Raw genomic sequence first — 20530 nt, forward strand, 5'->3', positions numbered from 1 at the left:
GGGGGTTCCGCAGGCGGTGCAGCAGCAGAAGGCTGTGTGGGTGAAACATCACACGGTGCAGACCCAGGTGTCCGGTGTCACGGGTGATGCTGGCCGTTGTAGGAACAGGGCTTTGTGATTGTGGCTTTTTTACCTCAATAATTTTTTGGTTTGTTCCTCAGAAGCTGTGCAAACGAAATTGAGACATTGAATTCCATTTTTCATTGATTTTGTAACCGGACATCAGGTTTTATGGGTCTGTAACCGAACCAGGCAAATCTGATCCAGCATGAAGCGGCCGTGAACCCATGAGAAGATGAGGGCCCGAGCGGCAGGGAAGGTTATTTAAACACACACATATCATTGACTTTGTGACAGCGACTTTGTGACACCAGGGGTTATTGGGCACCCAGTTCTTACTTTTGAAAGTCTCGCTCTTTCACAAATTTCACTGCTTTCTACCTAGCGTTAGTCACTTGCCGCTGCCCAGCAGGTAATACAATACAAATGGATCTTAAGGAATTTGAAGATTTAGTAATATGGACTAGTCTGGGAAACAAGTTGCAGTAATTCCGTTCTGGGGTGGAATAAGCACTGAAGTTATGTTATCCCTTCCCCTCCAAATCGCACCTCCCTGCAGTACCAGTGTAGATTATAGGGTGTATGTAGCTTGACCAAGCTGCCCTGAGCCAATAAAAATCTAATATATTTGCAACTTGAATTTGCCTCTTTTAAAACCAGTATTTTAGAACTGCAAGATCTAAATTTTAGCCTTGATTACAGTAAACCCATACTGACCAAACGTACATTTCATTGATTTCTGAAAGTTCCTTGTTCTCTGCATTACAAAAGAATTTATTTTGTGCAGTTGTTGCAAATCATTTGTGGAATAGTGGCATTGGCCGTTCACATCAGTGAGTTAACACATGCGGAACACAGGAGGTACTGAGAGGCTAATGCAGTGAGGAAAGTATATTCTAGTGGAAGACAGAAGCAATTTCAGGTCATTTTAGTGTGGAAAATTGTACAAGAGTTTGCTCTTTCACTTTTTTTTTTTTTTTTTTAAACAAGACTGGTAGCTTCCTCATTCAGCAATACATGGATTAGAGCAAGGCCATCAGGCAGTCTTTTGGGGAAGCAAAACAGTAAAAAAAGCTGGAAAAAAAGGACCCTAAAGCTTAATTTCCAGTTAGTTGGCTGATATTCAAAATGTATGCAGTTATGTTGGTAATTTATAACATTCTGGATTTTCACATTGTAATATGGATACTGAATGAGAATACATTACTTCATAAGTTGCAATTCAGTTCTGTTGTTGTATAATTTAACTTTGAACCATGTATATTTTGAGTCTTAATAAAAATAAACGTGAATTAGAATGCCTTTGTCTTTTTGTCCTTTTGTCTTTTTAAGGTGTCATGGAAAAACTTGGGCTTGGTCCAGAGGTCCTTCTGCAGGAGAATCCCAGACTCATCTATGCTAGACTGACTGGATTTGGCCAGACAGGAAAATATGCCAAGTCTGCAGGTCATGACATCAATTATTTGGCTTTATCAGGTGGGCTGTAAAATTTCCTGTCAAATAAGCTTTTCCTCCCTTTAAATCAAGATGCAAGAGTTTATTGAAAGGTTATTTGCAGGTAGCTCAAATTACCTGAGGTGCAGTCTGATGAAACAGCCGAGCAGATCCGAAGCGTCTCTGTCAATGAAAAGAGGGTTTCCTTCTCCTTCAGTGTTCTTCTGCCTGCTCCTTTCTCTCCAGTCGGCTCTGGCACTTGCTTAACCCCTTTGTAAGCTCCATCACAAGTTAAGAACTGGCCAGGAGAAGTGAAGATGTTTTTCTGCCAGGTTATTGAGGTGAAGCAGTTCGTTAAGGGGTCCAACAAACACAAATAGCACAAGAAAGGACGAAACGGGCTGGACAGGCAGTTCATCTTGGCAGCAGCAGTGAGCTGTTGGGCTGGATCAGCACATCTTCTCAGGCTGTACAGTGTTTTCCTTCCTTTGTGCTATTTTATCTGAATCAAGTCATTCTCTGAAGAGAGGACTGAAGCTTTTATGCATTTTTGTCTTTCTTCAGGGCTTCTCTCGTAGAAAGGGTGTATGCTTAGAACACCAAAAAGGCTGCGTGTTGTTGAGCAGCTTTTTTTCTCTTGAGTGAAGAAAAACTAGGCAGCCAAAGCCATTTGGGCATTCTCTTGTGCTTTTCAGCTGTAAATATCTCTCCATTGATACTGACCGAAAAGAAAGTAGGCTTAAAATAAAGTGGCAGTCCTATGTTTCCTCAAGGTGTTGTAGACAGTATGATGTTTTTAAGTGTCATGATTCTACAAGTATGCAGTAACAAATAATAGTGCCAGAGCAGAGGAATGGCAAATGTGGTGACCAGTATCACCTATGGTGGGGAGTGTGTTGTGGAATTAATTTTCATCAGGGACTGGTTCAGTCTTCTCTCATTATGTAAAATTGTCAGACAATAAAAAAGAGTAAAGAAAGGGTGACTCATCTAAAAAACTTTTGACTTCATGTCCAGATGATTTCAAAGTGTTATGATATTTTTATTTATTAGGGAGTCAACACAGAAACTATAGTCTGTTGCTGCCTTTTCTTTTTACCGTTTGCTTTCTCTTTACAAAAAGAAGTGTTTTTTCCTCTGGAGCTGATTTAATCAGTAATATTTTAGTTAGTGCTATCTTCCTAAAATTAAATAATTTTGCTTGAAATTTCACAGGTCAAGTTCTTCTGCCTATTTAAAGGAAATAGGCCAAGGTGTTTGGGAGGCATCATTCCTCAAAGATCAGCTTTCTCTAACTACAAAATAGCTTGCATACATAAGTTAATATGTTAATCTGCTGGTGCCTGTGATGACATTTAGACTGTTAAAAAGTGAGGTTTTAATCAGCAACTGGGCTTTACGCTTGCACTGCACTGCAGGCTTTGGAAACTTCTTAATAATAATAATACTTCTTTATACGCACGGCACTTCAGTTGTTTGCACTTGGGATGTGCATTGTACCGGTAAGTAACTAAACAGCGCATCAGAATCATGCAGATCTCAGGAAATTTTGATCATGTATGCTGTAAGTCTCAGACCTCAGGCTACAGACATAGGAGGGATGTGATCGTACTGTGGAGTTTCTTGCTTGCCGTAAGGGAATCACTATGAGGGTACTGCAGAGAGTAAGATGACAGTAAGGAGTTTCTGGATGGCAGAGAAATGCTAACAGATTCAGAGCTCTGTTTGAATTCAACTGGCTTAGTCTTTGCTCTGTTCCCACTTGTTTCGGCATGATTTCTGGCATAAACATAGGTTCCCTGTGTCTGTGTTGCATGCAGTGAGGTAACCTTTCTGTGTTATTCACCCATTTCTCTTATATGCAACTTTTTTTTTCCCCCCCAAAGGTAGCTGAAGAGAGAGGATAGGACCGAAGTGCGGTTGTTGATGTGAAATCCTTTGTTATTATTAATTCACGGGTTACGTGCACAGAAGACTGTACATCTGCATTTTTACTTTAAAAGATTCAGAGAAGAAAAATTTCCCAGAGTTGCTTTGAGAGATTTTAATAATAATGCCTATTCAATTCTTATGGGGGAGGTGCTATGTGTGTATAAAGTACTAATATTGAATAATTGCATGCAAGTTTTTTTAAATAAAATTTTGTCCCTCTCTAGCCAAATTATCAATAGTTTATTTGTGAGACTTTGATTAATCTCTTAAATGCATCTTTGCTAATGGTTTCAGATATTCTAGACTTTGTGAATTAAAGAGTAACTATTTGCTAAGACACAGCCAAATAGAGACAGAAGTCTGTTGTTAGAAGTTTCTTTATCCCTTGTTTACTTGCATAGATTGAAGAAAATGAAACTTTTAATTGTGGAAATGCAGAAATGAGTGTTTAGCATTAATTTTATACTTACGTTTGCTTTGTTTGCTCTACTGTCAGGTGTGCTGTCAAAGCTGGGTAGGAAAGATGAAAATCCTTATGCACCCCTAAATCTTCTGGCTGATTTTGCTGGTGGAGGTGTCATGTGTGCGGTGGGCATTGTTACAGCCCTGTATGAGCGTACGAGATCTGGCAAAGGGCAGGTCATTGATGCAAGTATGGTAAGTTTGGTCTCAAGAAAGGCGGGGTGTCTTAGATTTGGTTGTTTGGGTTTTTTCCTACTTAAGTCTTTAAAAGGGAGGAAGTTGGAGTTCATAAGGTTAAAAATTGAGAACTTGGGAAAGGGAAAGTAAGTAATCTCATAAAATGGCTGTTCCTCCACCTGCAAGCAGTTGTCACATATCATTATTGCCATAACATCGGCATGACATGGGACACATACTGCAGCTTTCCTCCTGTGCCATTCCCTATCTTTTCTTTTACCAATCTGCATTCTTCAAAAACTATTAGCTGTATATATTGGATGAGTAAGTTTGGTGTATGGAAATAGGGTGTATAATAAACAATTAACATCAAGCATAGCAGCAGAAATGATGATCCTAATGAAATAAAGATATACATTAGCTTTATCCGAGATACATTTACTTATGAATTTGTGGCAGGTCATGTCTTATTAGAAGCACTGTTCCCTTGAATAATCACACTGCCATGGATTATTGCTGAGAAGTCAGTTTGAAACACTTTGCTTTAAGGTGCTGTAAAATAAATGAAAGGCTAAATTAGGTTAATAATGAATACTATGGATTTTTTCTCTGCAAGGCCACCACTTACACACAGAGGGAAAATATGTGTTTACATTTATCTTTGAAAACTGTATTATCTGCAAGTGCTTTTTCTCTCTCTGTCTCTTTCTGATTTTGTTTTTAGAGAGCATTGCAAATAAAATTTGACCTCCCTTTGAGGTGGTGTGGTGCAGTGAAAGCTATGATTTGGACTTAAATATAAATTGAAAAAAAATATATTAATGGAAAAAAATCCCTTTGCTGAACAGGGCTCGAAGATAAGAGAATAGCAAGAGATGTTAGCTATCTAGACGTGAGTAAGTTTTTGACAAGTTAGCATAACATTCTCAGAAGCAGCCCACAGCATTATGGTCTAGATGAAAATTCTATGAGATAATGCAAAACTGGTGTAATGTTTTTACCCCAACAATAATTATTAGTAGTTGATTGTCAAAATGGAAAACTTACCAATGGGAGTTCCAGAGGCGTCTCTTGGTTTATTTCAGTGTTGTCTCCAATAAACTGAATGGTGGATGATTGTGTTTAGTTAATTTACAGATGATAGGCATGTGAGAAGAACTACAAGTATGTTGGACATCTGGATTAGAATTGAAAATGACCTTTGCATATTGGAGAAATGACCTGAAAAAAATTGGCTGAAGTTCATGTAGACCACTGCTCTGTAGTTCTCTTATGCAGAAACAATTAGCTGCACAAATGTGATATGAGAACAATTGGCTAAAGTACAATCCTGGAGGTTTGTAGTGGTCACAAGCTGAACACGAGTCAACAATATCATGTTGTTGTAAAACACATACACACTGTATGAGGATGTATAAACAGGAAATAGAGCCAGCAAAGTTTCTTAAGTAACCCTGCTAGTCTATTCAACATTTATAAGGCCTCAGGAAAATACTGTTTCTGATGCTGGCCATCATCTTTCAAAAAAAAACCAACCTAATTTGAGGAAGTCTGAGAAACACAACAAAAATTATGAGTTTAACAACATGACCTACAAAGGAAAATAGAAGCAGTTTCTATATTTGTGAAGAAAAAATTGTGGAGAATTGTGACAAGTCTTTAAATATTTAAAAAGATACTTCTTGTAGTTTGAAGTATTACCTTATTTTCACTATCGGTATTGAATTCATTAAAAAAACTTGTTAATGTATGTTAGTCTGTTAATGTCCTAATGAGATCTCTGGCTCATTGGGAACAGAATGTGTTGTGTTTTTTTGTGGGGTTTTTTTAAGCCCTCAAAACTTCCTTCTTTCAATTTTATCTTGTCACATTATAATGGCGGAATTTACGGTTCCCTGCTGATATTGCTGGCGTTCTGTGAAATGAATGGAATATTGTCCAGTGTCACTCGATGTACTTTACCTAGCATTTTGTTATGTTCCTTTCACTTGAACGGACTTTTTAGACAGCTGATGAAAAACATACATGCATCATCAACAGCAAAGACAGTTAAATAGACTGGGTTGATGGGCCTGTTTTTATGTTTAAGTTTGTTTCATGGAATTAGATATTTTTAAAATCACAATACCACGGCATTTCAGCTGTAATTTAATTTTAACATTTTTTTTTTATGTAACAGGCCTATTATTTAACTTGTTGTACAGTTTAGGTAGTCTGAATATGTTAACAACTCTGACACATGGTGGAATTTTCTGTGGTAGAAGAGGGAAAATTAATTTATTTTTTAGCAGCTTTGTGTCCTCAGGATTATTTTTATTAACTTTTTGTCTTCATACATTGTTTTACTGACTACTTGTTTGTTTTTTCCTTTTATTACAATGTCTGTTTTGCTAAGTGATCTGAAAAATTAACTGTTTCCTGTCTTTGAGGTTAGTAATTCTGGATTGAGATCTGAATTTTTACGACAGAAGAATTTGTTATTTATCAGGATCAGGGCACGGGCTAGATTTGCATCACCTGTTCACAGTGTCCAGTGTTATTGTTGCGCTGCATAAAAAGCAGGCACTGGGTCCTATGTTTCAGCTGTCTACCTCAGAATTAAATGCCTGGTCTGAATTGATTCATGTTAGTTGCTGTCTTTTCTCATTGACTCTAGGGATCATAGGTACCTTCCAGTGGGCCTGATATCTCCCATGTGCTGAGTAGGATGTGGAGTGGACACTGTGATGTAGTATGATAGGATAGGCAGAATTGTACCTCTGCACTCTTGTGCCACACTGGAATAGAGGCGTGTGAGTCAGGGCCATGCTTGAAGTTTGCTCCAGATTCAGACACAGCCTTCTGCTGATGATAGGCATCTGACCAAGCGTGACTCACTCTTTGTGGAAAGACAGCCACAGGAGAGGATGGTGGTAAAGATCACTTGCATAATCGTCTCATGGCAAGGGCATTTAGCTGTCTGACAGAAGACTGAGGTTCCAGGTTTTTCTCAGCCTGGAGGTATTCCAGACCAAAACTTCCCACATCCTGGAAGCATTCATCAGTCACGAGGATAAAGGTTAGGTTGGTGTGGATTCATTCTCCATTGTGTTTGAACTGTTTCACTCTGCCGAAGGAAGAGAAGACTGTCAGAGCAGACAGGTCATCCAGAAGGGTGGAGCCTCTGGATTCTTGTCTCTGCTTCAGAGACTGCTGATGCTTTTAGCATGAGGACCCATAACTGTTACCATAATTCTGCAATTAGGCTTAAGTGGAGTCTTCCCTGTGTTGTCTTCATGTTTTAAAAGAAAATTACCACAATTAGTATGTGGTAAGCATGCCTTTGGAGGTTTGGTGCAGATGTTACACACCTTTTTACTTGTCTCTGAATTGCAGCATGCCTCAGGTAGAAGCTAGCTGTCCAGTTGCCCAGCCAGGGTTATTTGTAAAGTCCCTATACCAGCCCAAAACAGATGTGCTATTTTATTTTAAGTGTTTCCAGGGTAAGTAGCACTGTATGTAGGTATTGTAAGTAGTTCCATCAGCACCAAAATCTAATTTGCAGTTAGAGCTTATTCTGATATTATCCCCATCTATTATTAGCCTTACTTTAATGTTTTTTGTGTATTTTTTTTGTTAATATGAGCTGTGCAAGATCAGATCATTAGTAAAGCAAACACTATCTTGATATCCTTGCAATCATTTTGCAAACATGTAGATGAAGGTATACAGTATATTCTCATATGAAAGTACTTAATTGACTTTAACATATGACAAGTAGGGCAGAAGTATTCCTGTCTTTGTGGCTGGTATTTGAGAAAGAGACCAAATAATACACATTAAATGAAGAAGCCTTCATGACTGCATACTTCAAACACTTGCATGCTTTAAATTCTTGCTTAGAAAGGTAGCAAATAATAGATCTTTCCACAAGAAAATCCAGTGGCTTTTTATTTTCGTAAAATTTCTATGTTTTTCTCTACAGACAATATTAGGTTAATTTTACACAGCTGAAAAAGTATGAATCAAAATTATGATCAAAATTATACAGCTAGCTTTTCATCTGTTCCACTGGAATGTTTCTGGCCATATAATGTTACTGTCTCATCTTCTCTGAGAGTTTTTCTAATGCAGTTGTAAGGAAATGGATTCTGCTGGTGAGCAAAACTGTAGGATGTGATTTTGCTTGGAAAACAAGCCTGGTAATTCTTGAAAGGCTGAAAATAGTGAATTTTCGTCTGGTTGTACTCCACAAAGCCATGATTTTAAGCAGCAAGCGGAATCAAGGTTAATAATGTTTTCTAGTGCTGTATTCAGCAAACACTTGCCTGTTTAGAGATTACCTTGCTATGTCTGTGTATCTGCCAGTGATGAGAGCGGGAGAGTAATTTTTGTTTTAATTTAGGGATGGAGCTGAACTTCCCAGTTCCAATGATATGAGAAAGCTTTAACCTTTGATTCCCTTCCAGTTTTCTTCTAAAAATAGCAGTCTTCTCATAATCATTAAATTCAAAGAAGTTAATGTTGAGATAAAAATGCTGATACTTACAGGACTGGTAATCTTGATTTCCAGAGGTGTAGAAGGCATGATCACTGTCAGATATATCATGTTCTATAGATCCAAGAAGCTTGTCCAATCACCTAAAGTTACTTACTGCTTTGCCAGTCTATGGGGTTAGCACAAAGGACGTAGGCACCAAATTTTAAAAAAAGTAAACTTATTTTTACTTATGTGTAAAGTGATAAAATAAAGAGGAAAATAATACAGTGAAAATTAATTAAAGCAAGATAAGGTAAAGCAGCAAAATAATAAGCGAACTACTATAGCAAGCAGAAAGTAAGGTAATGCACCTAATCATAGTGATTAAGAAAGGTACATCACCAATTGCCCTGTCGATTACCATCATCAACGTTACCATCATCCAGATCTGCAGTTGCTGGGGAGCGTGGTTGCAGCGAGGATTTGGAGAACCCTTCTGGGCAATTGGGAAATCTCCATACAATGTGTCCACTGTCTAGATGAGGCTTCCAAATTTCCCTGCAAACAGTCCCTGCTTTTATACAGTTAAATAAACAATTTTCTATCTTAAGCTGCAAAAAAACGTCTGGTGTAGTTTTTTTTTTCCTTGTTCACTTTTTCCCGCATTTGTCTAGAACCCGAAAAGCAGTTAAGAAGACGTAAAGCTATCTGGTTATCTTTGATTATGTATCTCTCAACAAAGCCCATCACCACCCTGCTACATTCTTTTACCTAGAGGTCTGTTTGTTGCTTTGAGATAGGTTTATCTCTTTTTGACAAGTGGGGCTACTGTTACACATTATCATATAGCAAGCGTTACAGCAATGCTTTATAAGCGTTACAACAAAAGCTTTTATAAATTGGCATATATTCATAAAGTAATACACTACATACGTGATCAATATTATACATATCAGATATATTGTCAGGTTGTGAGGTTCATCTAGAGGTCAACTTTTGTTCAGGGCCTCACTGTTCAGGCCCTAGTATTTCACTTACATTCTTTTTGTGAACTCCTAATGATGATAAACTTGCTAAACAAGGAAACTTTGTGTGTTGAAAGTGCGTTATCCAGCTGAAGCTGCATTATTACATTTATGCTCCTCCTTATTCTCTAATTCTAGATTATTTCACATATGCAATATAAACAGTAATTGAAAATTTTAGGAAATCAAACGGCTTACCAGAGATTTTGTCATTAAAAATCTTAACAAAGGACAGAACTGGTAATAGTTTTTTGCCATTTTTTTAAAAAGTAGAATTAAAGTAACATGCCAACTAATGTACTGAAGGTGTTACTTTTTCCTGTAAATCTTCAAGGTAGACGGAGTAGCATACCTAAGTTCTTTCCTGTGGAAATCACAAAATTTGGGACTTTGGAACAGACCTCGAGGTGAGAACCTGCTAGACAGTGGTGCGCCCTTTTATGAAACCTACAAGACCTCAGATGGAAAATTCATGGCTGTTGGTGCCATTGAGCCTCAATTCTATAAGCAGTTAATAAAGGGTAAGTAGCATGGAGCAGTTGTTTCACTTCAACAAAGCATGATTGAATTAATTATTTAATACTTTGATTCATGGCATTGGTTATGTCGATTTCTTTGTAAAAGCCAAACACTTATTGAAACCAATTGGGTAGTAGTGTAGCAGTTCAGTTGACTTTCTTCTTCTAGCGATTGATTTCTTTCTTTTTCATCCCTTCTTTACCTTACCCTCAGAAACGGCATGTAAATTACAGGTTTTCTTCTGGAGTTATGGTAATGGTAATCTGTGATGTGGCTGGAGTGCTAAACCATTTTTGGAAACCACTTTTTTTTCAAGGGATTGTCAATGTACTTTAAAAAGGAGACCTAATTCTTTGGTATTGCAAATAAATTTCAATCCATTTCAGTTATTTGTGCTATATTCTTTAAATAAACTATTTAAGTTGTTTCAGAAAGGAATATTCAGTGGAAGTAGTTCATATTTCTTGATAGAACATAATTTTTCTATAAGCAAAGTCAACTTTATAAATGAATTTCCACCACACAAGTTCGGATTGCTTTTAGTGTCAAGCTGTAGATATGATTTTTATATTTAACTGAAGACTTTATATATGACTATAAAATATGATTTATCTGTTTGATAAATTAGACTGGGTCTCTCTAATCTGATTTTAGTTTTGCTTGATGAGTAGAAGGAATACCAAAAAGGATATACCTAAAGTGGATATACCCAATGTTATGTGAACCACTTTTGTATGTGCATGACTTACATGTGGTAAATCTTTTCTGAGTGAGGATGGCAGTGGACTAGCTCCTTATTCTTGCTCAGTCTCTCCCTACTGATTATTCCTTGAATTGTAGTGTGGATACCCATACTGGTTTTGGCTCGGATAGAGTTAAATTTCTTCATAGTAGCTGGTATGAAACTGCTTTGGATTTGTGCTGAAAATAGCCTTGACAATGCAGAGAAGTTTTAGTTACTGCTGACCAGTGCTTACACAGCATCAAGGACTTTTCTGCTCCTCACTCTGCCCCACCAGCGAGTAGGCTGGGGGTGTGCAAGAAGTTGGGAGCGGACACAGCTGGGACAACTGACCCCAACTGACCAAAGGGATATTCCATACCATATGACATCATGCTTAGCAATAAAACTGGGGAGAGGTTGGCGGGGGCGCTGCTGCTCAGGGGCTCTCTGGGCATCAGTTGATTGACAGTGAGCAATTGTTTTCATTTGTATCACTTGTCTCTCTTGGGTTTTATTTTCCTTTCTCTTTGTTATTCTTTTTCCCCCTCTTTTCCTTACAATTTTTAAATTTTTATGATTATTTTGGAATCATTAAGCTGTTTTTATCTCAACCCACAAGTTTCTTTTTCACTTTTACCCTTCCAACTCTCCCCCATCCCTGCAGGGGCAGGAGGGGAGTGAGTGAGCAGCTGTGTGGTGCATATTGCTGCTGGGCTTAAACCACAACAATGCCTTCTCACAGGCTGTTACTGACAGCTCAGCCCCAAACAGCTACTTTTTACTAATAAGAGCATAGTCAGTGCCAGGGCCTGGACTTCCAGGAGTTTTTGAAACTCAGGAGCGTGGTAAGATGAAATGAAGGTATGGGGTTGTAAGTTGGGGTATGCCTTTGGTGAGCAGAATTCCAAAGAAGGATCTTGTTCTGTACGCTTTGGCTTTGTTCTCTTGCAACCTGTGGTGATCTGAAATATCCATGGCTGTAAATGGCTGCTTCCCCGTGTAGCTTAAAAAGGGCTGTGCATTTGCCTAGAATTTCCAAATTGGTACATGCTGATACATGAAATTCATAACAGGCACTTAGAGTGACTCAGGGATGTGTCCAGCATTATGTTTCCCCCAGATCAGATGTCAACTTTGGAGAAGCCATGTTCTTGGCCAAAGGATCTGATACTTTGTCCCTCATTGCCCTGAAAATAACTTGTTTGCAAACTCCAGTTCTAAGCTAGTAGATCTTGAAAAATAAAGTATAGTTGGTTATTCCACACTTTGCAGTTCTTTGAAATGTTGCTCTCATCCAATCCTTTGAGGTTTTTCTGCTTGTAAGAAATGGAGCTGGAGAACAAAAATAAATATAAAACTGTACCAAAGAAAAATGTAAGTGCTTGCTCTGGAAGTTAGGGAATTTGGAGTTCCAATACATGTCTTCAAGGAGAATGCCTGTATTAAATACAAAGGAAAAAAGAAAAGAATAAAGCTGCTTACTCAAATACCCATACGTTTGGCTTAAACTGATCAAACACTGCAGTATTTGCAGTATTCATGGCTGAAGTATTTTCTTCTGCTCCAGAGATTAAGCTGAATAGCATTTACTTTTAATCTACAGAAGTGAGATGGAATCTATGTTTCTTCAAAAAGAAAACAAGTTCTGTAATAGAGTCTGGTCATGTTTGTCACTCTTCCTCTCAGTGAACCTTTGCTGAACACTCCAGCCTTCTTGTATTGATCGTTGCTAGAGGGCAAGACTCAGGCTTTTCTCTCTCAACTAGCCAGACAGCTTGTCTAGAAAGAAGCCTGTGATGGATGAATGCAGTGGTCAGGCAATATAGGATGATCACTGACAGGTCTCTGTCTTATTTAGATAGCTTTACTGAGGAAAATGCTAAAATTCTCGGGTTTTGTCTTAGTTGTTTCTCAGAAACTTAGAGCATAAAGTTGGAGCAGCAACTGTGAATTCTTCTGCCTATATTGGGGCACCGACATTGGACAATTTTATTTTCATGTTTGAAAGTATTCCTTATGCTTGCAATGCACAGAAATGTCTTGATTTTAACAGCTAAAGTTTCAAAAATAGTTATTCCAGCAATACAGAACTGGTGCATCTGTTTGTAAGTAGACAACAAGTGCAATCACAGCTGTGCCTGTGTTTCAGTCTGTTTTGTCCTGTTTGAAAAATCCAGCACACAGACAACAGTCTTCTAAAGAAATTTTGCTTTTTGCTTGTTTACAGTCAATATTTTTTCTCTGTTTGTTTTGTAAAAGTGTGTTTTTTAAAGTATCAGACCAAACTCAAGGTTTTTTTGCCATATTGTATTTTAAGCGGTCTTCATTGTATTTTAGGTGCATATTGTGAATTGTTCAGATTTTCATACAGGAATTATTTATCTCCTTCAGTAATTATGGTCGCAAGCTTTCTGAAGCAGTAGCATACTAAATTAGAACAGCAGATCCTTCTTGTGGCTTAGGGATTTTTTTCCTTTCTGGGATATCTTTTGCAGTGGTTCAATTCAGAGTTTAAGCCTTTGAATGTTATAGGGAAGAAAAAGCTGCTTGTGAGAATTTTATTGCTCTTTCACAAACCCGAGGAGCTTTGACTTAGGCTGAGTTGTCTGTTCAAGGCATTAATTCCTTACTTTGAAGTAGTTTGAGAATGGTATGTTCCAGTTACAATTTCCATAATTTAATTTCATACTTTTTTCCCATAATGCTGGTCAGTTCTGCTGGTGAACAATTTGGTGCTCTTCCAGATAAAATATATTCAAAAGTCACTTTGTGTCTCTCTATCCATAATCAGAGAGTAGGTTATGTTTGCCACTCCTATATAATGAGAACACAAGGATAGGGGTTTTGCAGATCTAAGGTTTGCAGAACTGAGAAAGGAACATGATTTCTAAACCATTTGTCACTGCTCACAGAATTCTGGTTAGCGAAGTGAAATTAATTTCCTTTTGGTTTTGGTTCACCTCAGTGTTTCCCTGCAGAATTAGGAACCCAGTGTTGGACCAGAGTGCAGTTAATGACATGGCAAGAAAGAAAAGTTCTTAAGGGGTCTGCAGAGGGAAACTATGCTTAGGAAAATATAGCATCTTAGTTTGAGAAGATTGTTGCTTTGTGGGTCATGCTTGGCAGGGAAAATTAAATTCCTGCTTACCACAAATTTATGTATTTTTTTTTAAAAAAAAAGGTTATATGAGAAACTGAAGCTATATAAAATAGATATGGTAAATAATTGTAGTGGTTGTAGTAGAGTTATATTCTGGGCTCAGTATAGACTATTTGCTGTTAACAAACATGCTGTAATCCTTTTGCTTATATTAATTTTATTACTATGAGAGTCATCCAATAAATCACTAAAGTACCTTTGCATCTTATGAAAAATCTGATGTAAGAAACGTGCTACTAATGTTAAGTCTCCATGTTTTGATGAAAAGAAACAGAATATCTTCCAACTGACCTATAAATTGCTTCCACAGGTTTTTCTTTATTTTTAACAATATGTGCTTACTATTGCTGTAGCCAGGCTACAAGAGGCCTGCAGAACACAGTAAATTTTGTATGTCAGGTGAGAAGTAAAGGTTTGATTCTGCGTTATTGTGTCGTGTAATCTCCGTTACATAAGGTGAACTTAGTAGTAGCTTACATTGATGTGGAAAGCATTAACAGTCACTAGAGTTCTGAATATATATTTGATAGCACTCCTTTCCTATGACTTTGATACTCATACATTGTCTGACTTCTATTTTAAAAGAAAGAAAAAATTAGGAAGCACTTGAAAAACATAGTTTACATCATTATGGAGGACTTCGACAGGGTTGTCCATTTTGTGATTGTATAGTATTGTGTACTATATTAAGAATCTGTTAATGTACTGAATTCAGTACAACTTCGTTATTGAGAAGTACAAAGTGGATAAACAGTTTCTTCCTCGTTATGTTTTAGACACCCTCAGTTACACAAAATGTTAAGTTTTGTTTTAATTTATTTGTCATGATAGGCCTTAAATATTGTTCAAGTGCGATGGAGGGCCAGGTCCTTGCTGCACCGAAGCGTTTGCAATTGTGCTAATTAAATATGCAAACTTGGAGTACAGCTATGGATGCATTTGCAGCGACGCTCTGGTAGTACTCTGGGCTTGCTCAACCTTTTGCTGAACTATCAGTTTCTAAAAAAATTATTTAGTTTCAGAAACTTTGAGCAGAGAAAAAAACTTTACATATTTACTTTAATGAAAATTCACTGCTCTCTTGGAATAGTGTAAAGTTCAGTCCCCTCTCAGAGTGAGAATTAATTATATTTAGAGAGTGAGCAATGGCATACACCTTATGGCTGTGGTTTGGGCCAAAATCCCCATACCTAAATGGTTCTATTCAGTCATGTTGTGGCAACATAATTTCGAAATTACTATGCTATGAGCATACAATTTTGAAAAGAAAATCATCAAGTTAATACAAGAAGATCCCAAATAAAGCTCTGCTAGGGATCATAAATAATATTTTAAAATAGTATGGATGAAATATTGTAAGAAACTGTTTATTTCCAACATGCCAAAGCAACTTTGCTGATTCATCTAATTAATTTTACTGTTTTGTCCCTCTTGAAGTATGTGTCTAATTTTACTGCAATTTGTCTAAGAAGTTCTGTAGAAATAGAGATTTCAATTTGTTGCATTAATAAATGTCATGCAGAAATGTCAAGCTATAGCATTTAAAGGAGGCTTACAGCTATAAGGAGACTTATTTTGTAGTTTTTCAAAGGCATTATTTCAAAGCTGTAATAGGGTAGGTTACTGGGCGTTTCTAACCAAAAATCGCTAGACGAAAATTTGAACAAAAAACTTGGAAACAAGTTGTTACTGCTTTACCAGATGTTCTGTGTAAAAGATACTTTGCCTTTGATTATGTTGGGTGAAATCTGTCATCCTGTGGTATCCCAGACAATTCTTTGCTGTGTAATTGTTTCCTTGCTGACTCAGTCGCTCCTGCTGTGATTCTGTTTGTCTGCACCACAAATGGTTAGCACAAGCTGGAAAATGAGAAGCTGAAATGCTTAAATGCTGTCGGTTCATGCTATTTAAAGTTGAAGTCTTCAGTGGTCAATGGAAAATGAGCATATAATATTAAATTCCAGGTTCTGCATATTGTTCTGTTTGGCTGGAGCATGTATGATTAGGTTCAGCCAACTTTCCATCTGGCATGATCTTCAAATATAAGTGCGTAATGGGATAATGGTAGAGCTGTGTTCATGTTGGACTGGCTACTAGAACCCAAACCATAATTAATAAGCAAATAAATATTTATGAAGCAATGCTTCCAATTGATGAGGTTTCATGCATTATGAAACAGAGTCTTAGATAGTGTGTTTTTACTTTGCTTTACTTATTGTGGAAGGTAAATTTGCCTCACCTCCTAGTTCATGAGTAAACTATACAGCACTGTTAATCTTTAGTGTTTTACTTTGAAGATTAATAATCAAATTAATTTTGAAAATATTGTTGGCATATATTTAATTATTTATGCTCAACCAGTATGAGTAATCTTCAGCTGATTTTTATTTTTAGGGTGATATGAATGGTTATGAAGACTAGATTATAAATTTAGCCATTCAAGGTGCACATAACATAGTAACTCAATAACGACTAATGTCTAGCTTCTAGTAATACTTCTCTTGATATCTGTAGGAGTCTCCCATAAGATGTGAAAATGCTTATGCTGTCTTTGACTGTGTTGGTTTTCATCTAAACATGAACAACCCAGGCTGTATTTCTGACTCCCAAGATTGACAATTTCTCTGTGTTTTAATTTGTAGTACCAAAGTAAGATCTCAAAGCATGTATTCATTTTCAAAGCTACTATTTAAGAATCTTGTGATCAACACTGACGTTCTTAAATATTATGATAACTGAGGAGACTATGAGCCGCAAGAAGTGCATGTAGTAGAGATCATGATCAGAAGGAAAGAATTTAAAGAGCAGAAGAATGGGAATTATCTTCCTTTCTTCTCCCCTGTGTGTTTCAGTAGCTATATGTCTAACCCCTCTCAGTGATAAGGAAGCTGTAGAAATAGAAGATACAAGTTTTTTCTGCCTATATACAGCTAAAGATTAGAGGAGTTCTGTGTAAATTCTACATGTAAGCAGGCATCTAGTAGCTAAGCCTGTTAACAGTTGCAAGTCAAATCATCATTCTGATGCCAGATATCCAAAGATATAAGAAAGAATGCTCGAAATTAAATGTTTGCAGAACTCCACATATTCTCTGCCTCTTATATAGAGCTTTTGTTTTCTAAGCTGTTCCATTTTTTTGTTTGTGAGGCATTGTGATGATAGCCTTTCTAATTTCTCAAATTAACTTCTTTCTTATCCCTGGTTTTCTGAATTTTCCCTGTTCTGTTCATGCTCCTGAATGTCAAGATGTTACTGTTTGGACAGCCTTCAAGATGTCACTTCTGATTTGAATTTGATATCATAGACTCTGTGTGTGCCTCTGTTTGTACTATCTCCATTTTGAAAGTGTGGTTTAATTGCTTTTTCTCTTTCTTGTTTCTTACCTCCTTTTTGAGGCAAATCCTACAACAAATGATAACAATTCTTGCACCTTCTTGAAGTAGGAGAATGAAAGGGTAGGGAGTGCAGAGAGCAGAATCCTTGAGAACAGAAACAGAGATGGGAAGCTGGCCACACAGGAGAGATGTAAACTCCCCAGTGAGAGGGAAGGTGGTGCTTAGTTAAGGGAAGAACTTAGGACTTGACTAGTTCAGGACATTTTCAGTTCAAAGCCTGTGTGTCCATCTTCTGCTCTTGTGTCTCCAAAGGGATATGTGTATTGCATACCTAGGTGGTCCACATGACTGACCTGGGAAGCAAGGTTCTTGAGTGACAGGGCTGTGGGTTTTACTTTTCTGAAAGAGCAGCAGTGGAGAGTTGGAACCTGGGAAGTGTGCTGAGGATGGGAGAGCAGCAAACACCACTGGAGTCCATTTGGACTGAGGGAGCGGAGAGGTAGGTCAGTTAGCCTGCAGGCACCTGCAGCTGAGCTACCTCATGCACATTGAGCCTGGGTATATTTATACCATCTACATCTACACCATCTTCTCATCTCTGGCATTGAAAGAACGCAGTCCTGTTGGACTTCAAACACTGCAGCCTGCTGAATGGCCAGCTCTGGCAGATGTACTGGCTTCTATGGGATAAGTACATTGCTGTAGTCCAGGACCCATTCAGCAGACTTTTGTGTTGCTACTGCCAGGTAATGAATACAAGACCTAATACAGAAAATGTTCTCAGGACAAAAATGTTCTCAGGACAAAATGTTATCTCTACGCAGCTGCTGCTCTCTATAAATGAGTGTTTATGTACTTAGTTAAAAGGCTGTAGCTATGTGGTTTAGTCCAATTATAAGTAGTAGAACACTTTCTTCTTCTGCTCCCTCCCCCTCATAGATGTACTAGTGAAGTTTGAAGCGACTTTTATTTAGTATGCTCTGATGTGGTGGACTGCCTGGAAAATACTAACTTCTTGAGGAACATACTTAGTTGTGGGCAGCACTTGGTAATTTATCTAAGCTACCCTAGAGATTAATTTTGTTTTTCATCTTTCAGGTCTTGGGCTAGATTCAGATAAACTTCCCAGTCAGTTGAGTTTCTCCGACTGGCCTGGAATGAAGAAAAAATTTGCATCCGTATTTGCACAGAAGACACAAGCTGAGTGGTGCAGCATATTTGATGGTACTGACGCCTGTGTGACCCCTGTTTTATCCTTTGATGATGTTGCCTCACATCAGCATAACAAACAAAGAAGTTCTTTTATCAAAAATGATCAGGAAGAGATAAGTCCTAGACCTGCTCCTCTTCTATCAAGGACCCCTGCTGTTCCATCGTTTAAAAGAGATCCTTTTATAGGAGAACACACAGAAGAGATACTTCTAGAATATGGATTTACTAAGCAAGAGATTGATAAACTTTATTCTGATAATGTAATAGAATTCAGTAAACCAAAAGCTAATTTATAATCTCTAACTATGCAGATCAAGCAGATTTCAGGGTGATACCATAATGTTTTATGCATTAATATTGAATTATATCACAAATAAATGTTTTCATGATACTGCTTTTAAATTTTTTTTTTAATTATTGAAGTTTTAAATTTAATTGAAAACAATGGGAGTTGTGTACTTGTGTACCTGGATGGTCTGCAGTCTAGAGTGATACCAAAAGTATGTTCTGAAGATCTACACAGCTTGCTTAGTAACCAGCTGTAAATCCTCGAAATGTTTCTTTGAATAGTGTATCCTGTGAAATGTTTGTTTCTTTTAATTCTTAGTTACACTGTTGCTTTGTAATATATGTTGTAATTACATGAAGAAAATACTTTTCATAAAATATATTCTTCCTAAACAAGTGTTTGTGTTGTTTACTCCTGGGTTAGAAGGGATTTTCCCTCTATTTTGTCATATTAATTCATTTGCCTTTTTGTGCCAAAACGATTGAAATAATGCTATTCTCTTATATGCTGCTGTATTATTATTATCATGAAGTAATTCTCTTTAATAGCTGGCTATATTTCTTAATGTAGTCTCCTGATTATGTTACACTGGGAATTTCAGTTTGCCTAGAAGATCACTTCAGAATGAAATTTGTTATTTTAAAATAGCCGCCATGTATTAATCCTTTCCTCTCTTTTTGGAAAAATGTTAGTCAACTTAGCTGCACAGATTTGAAACAATGGTTATTCCGCGGTGGTTTTCATTTCCTTCAGAATTAAACCATCATTTGAAACAATCTCCTTCAAGGAAAAGGAAATATGCTTTTAAAAAGGATTGGTTTTATTGGCCATAATACAGTTTTCTTTAGTCTGACATGTCAGGAATTACGATATGAAGAGTTGGGTTTTTTGATAATTTTATCAGGGGGTTTACCTTGCTGATGTTTGGTTTGTTGCTTACAAGGCTTCCAGAGCTGAGATGCACTTTAGCTCCTTTTACATGTGTCATGCCAAAAAGTCAGAATTATTACTGTTAAAAAAACCTGTTACATTCTACTACATAAAAACCTGTCTGGAAGTATTAATTATCTCGTAGGTCCTGACAAATTAGATCAACAATCAGCAAAAGCATCTGAAGTACACAGCTGATAATCACTGTAATGTAAATTACTGAATATTATACACTTTTTCAGTAAGATTTGACAATGTGCTTAGTCCCAGATGCATCTGACCATGTTGGAGAACAATAAACTTCATAAAATGTGATCTCCAGTGCACATAAGTTTTGACCCCAAAATCACTGGTCAATTTAAAAATTCAGGTTAACTTCAGCATAGGTTGGACCAGCTGCCTCACTCAGGGCTAACCTGAAAGGTACAGTTTGGTCTGTTACTACAGATTTATTTTAAGGCCTTTTCTTGTCAGGCAAGACTTCTAAAAAAACCCTAAGAGATCCTGATGTCCTTTGTTCTTCAGAAACCCAGGGAATAATCAGTTGTATTAAGGGTGGCACACAGCAGATACAAAAAAATATTCACCAGTTGCTGGTTGAGAGGCTTCTGTCAAGATTTTTATCTGCCTACTGACTCTAGGGCAATATGTAGCTTCACTTATCTTCATTAAGTGCATTGAAGTCTTTTTCTGGATACATATTACAGATTTTTCTCCCCTGTTTGATCAACAGGAGATTGGCACTCTGGTGTTCATGCTGTTTACTCAACAGAAAGATGAGGGATCTAGATTTTTGGTAGTGCTGCTGTCTT

The 20530-nt window shown here is 37.3% G+C and overlaps 1 protein-coding gene across 1 annotated transcript; it reads left to right on the top strand.

The window, feature by feature from the left end:
* Positions 1 to 1392: 1392 nt before the first annotated feature.
* Positions 1393 to 18973, top strand: AMACR (alpha-methylacyl-CoA racemase; the record flags this gene model as incomplete). Its single annotated transcript, XM_010087693.1, has 4 exons — positions 1393 to 1536; positions 3923 to 4083; positions 9884 to 10070; positions 18386 to 18973. Coding segments are annotated over 4 exons (902 nt in total), but the record flags the coding sequence as incomplete, so codon positions are not given.
* Between the last annotated feature and the right edge of the window lie 1557 nt (positions 18974 to 20530).

The sequence above is a fragment of the Pterocles gutturalis genome, unplaced genomic scaffold (assembly GCF_000699245.1).
Source record: "Pterocles gutturalis isolate BGI_N339 unplaced genomic scaffold, ASM69924v1 scaffold23931, whole genome shotgun sequence".
Lineage (NCBI taxonomy): Eukaryota > Metazoa > Chordata > Aves > Pterocliformes > Pteroclidae > Pterocles > Pterocles gutturalis.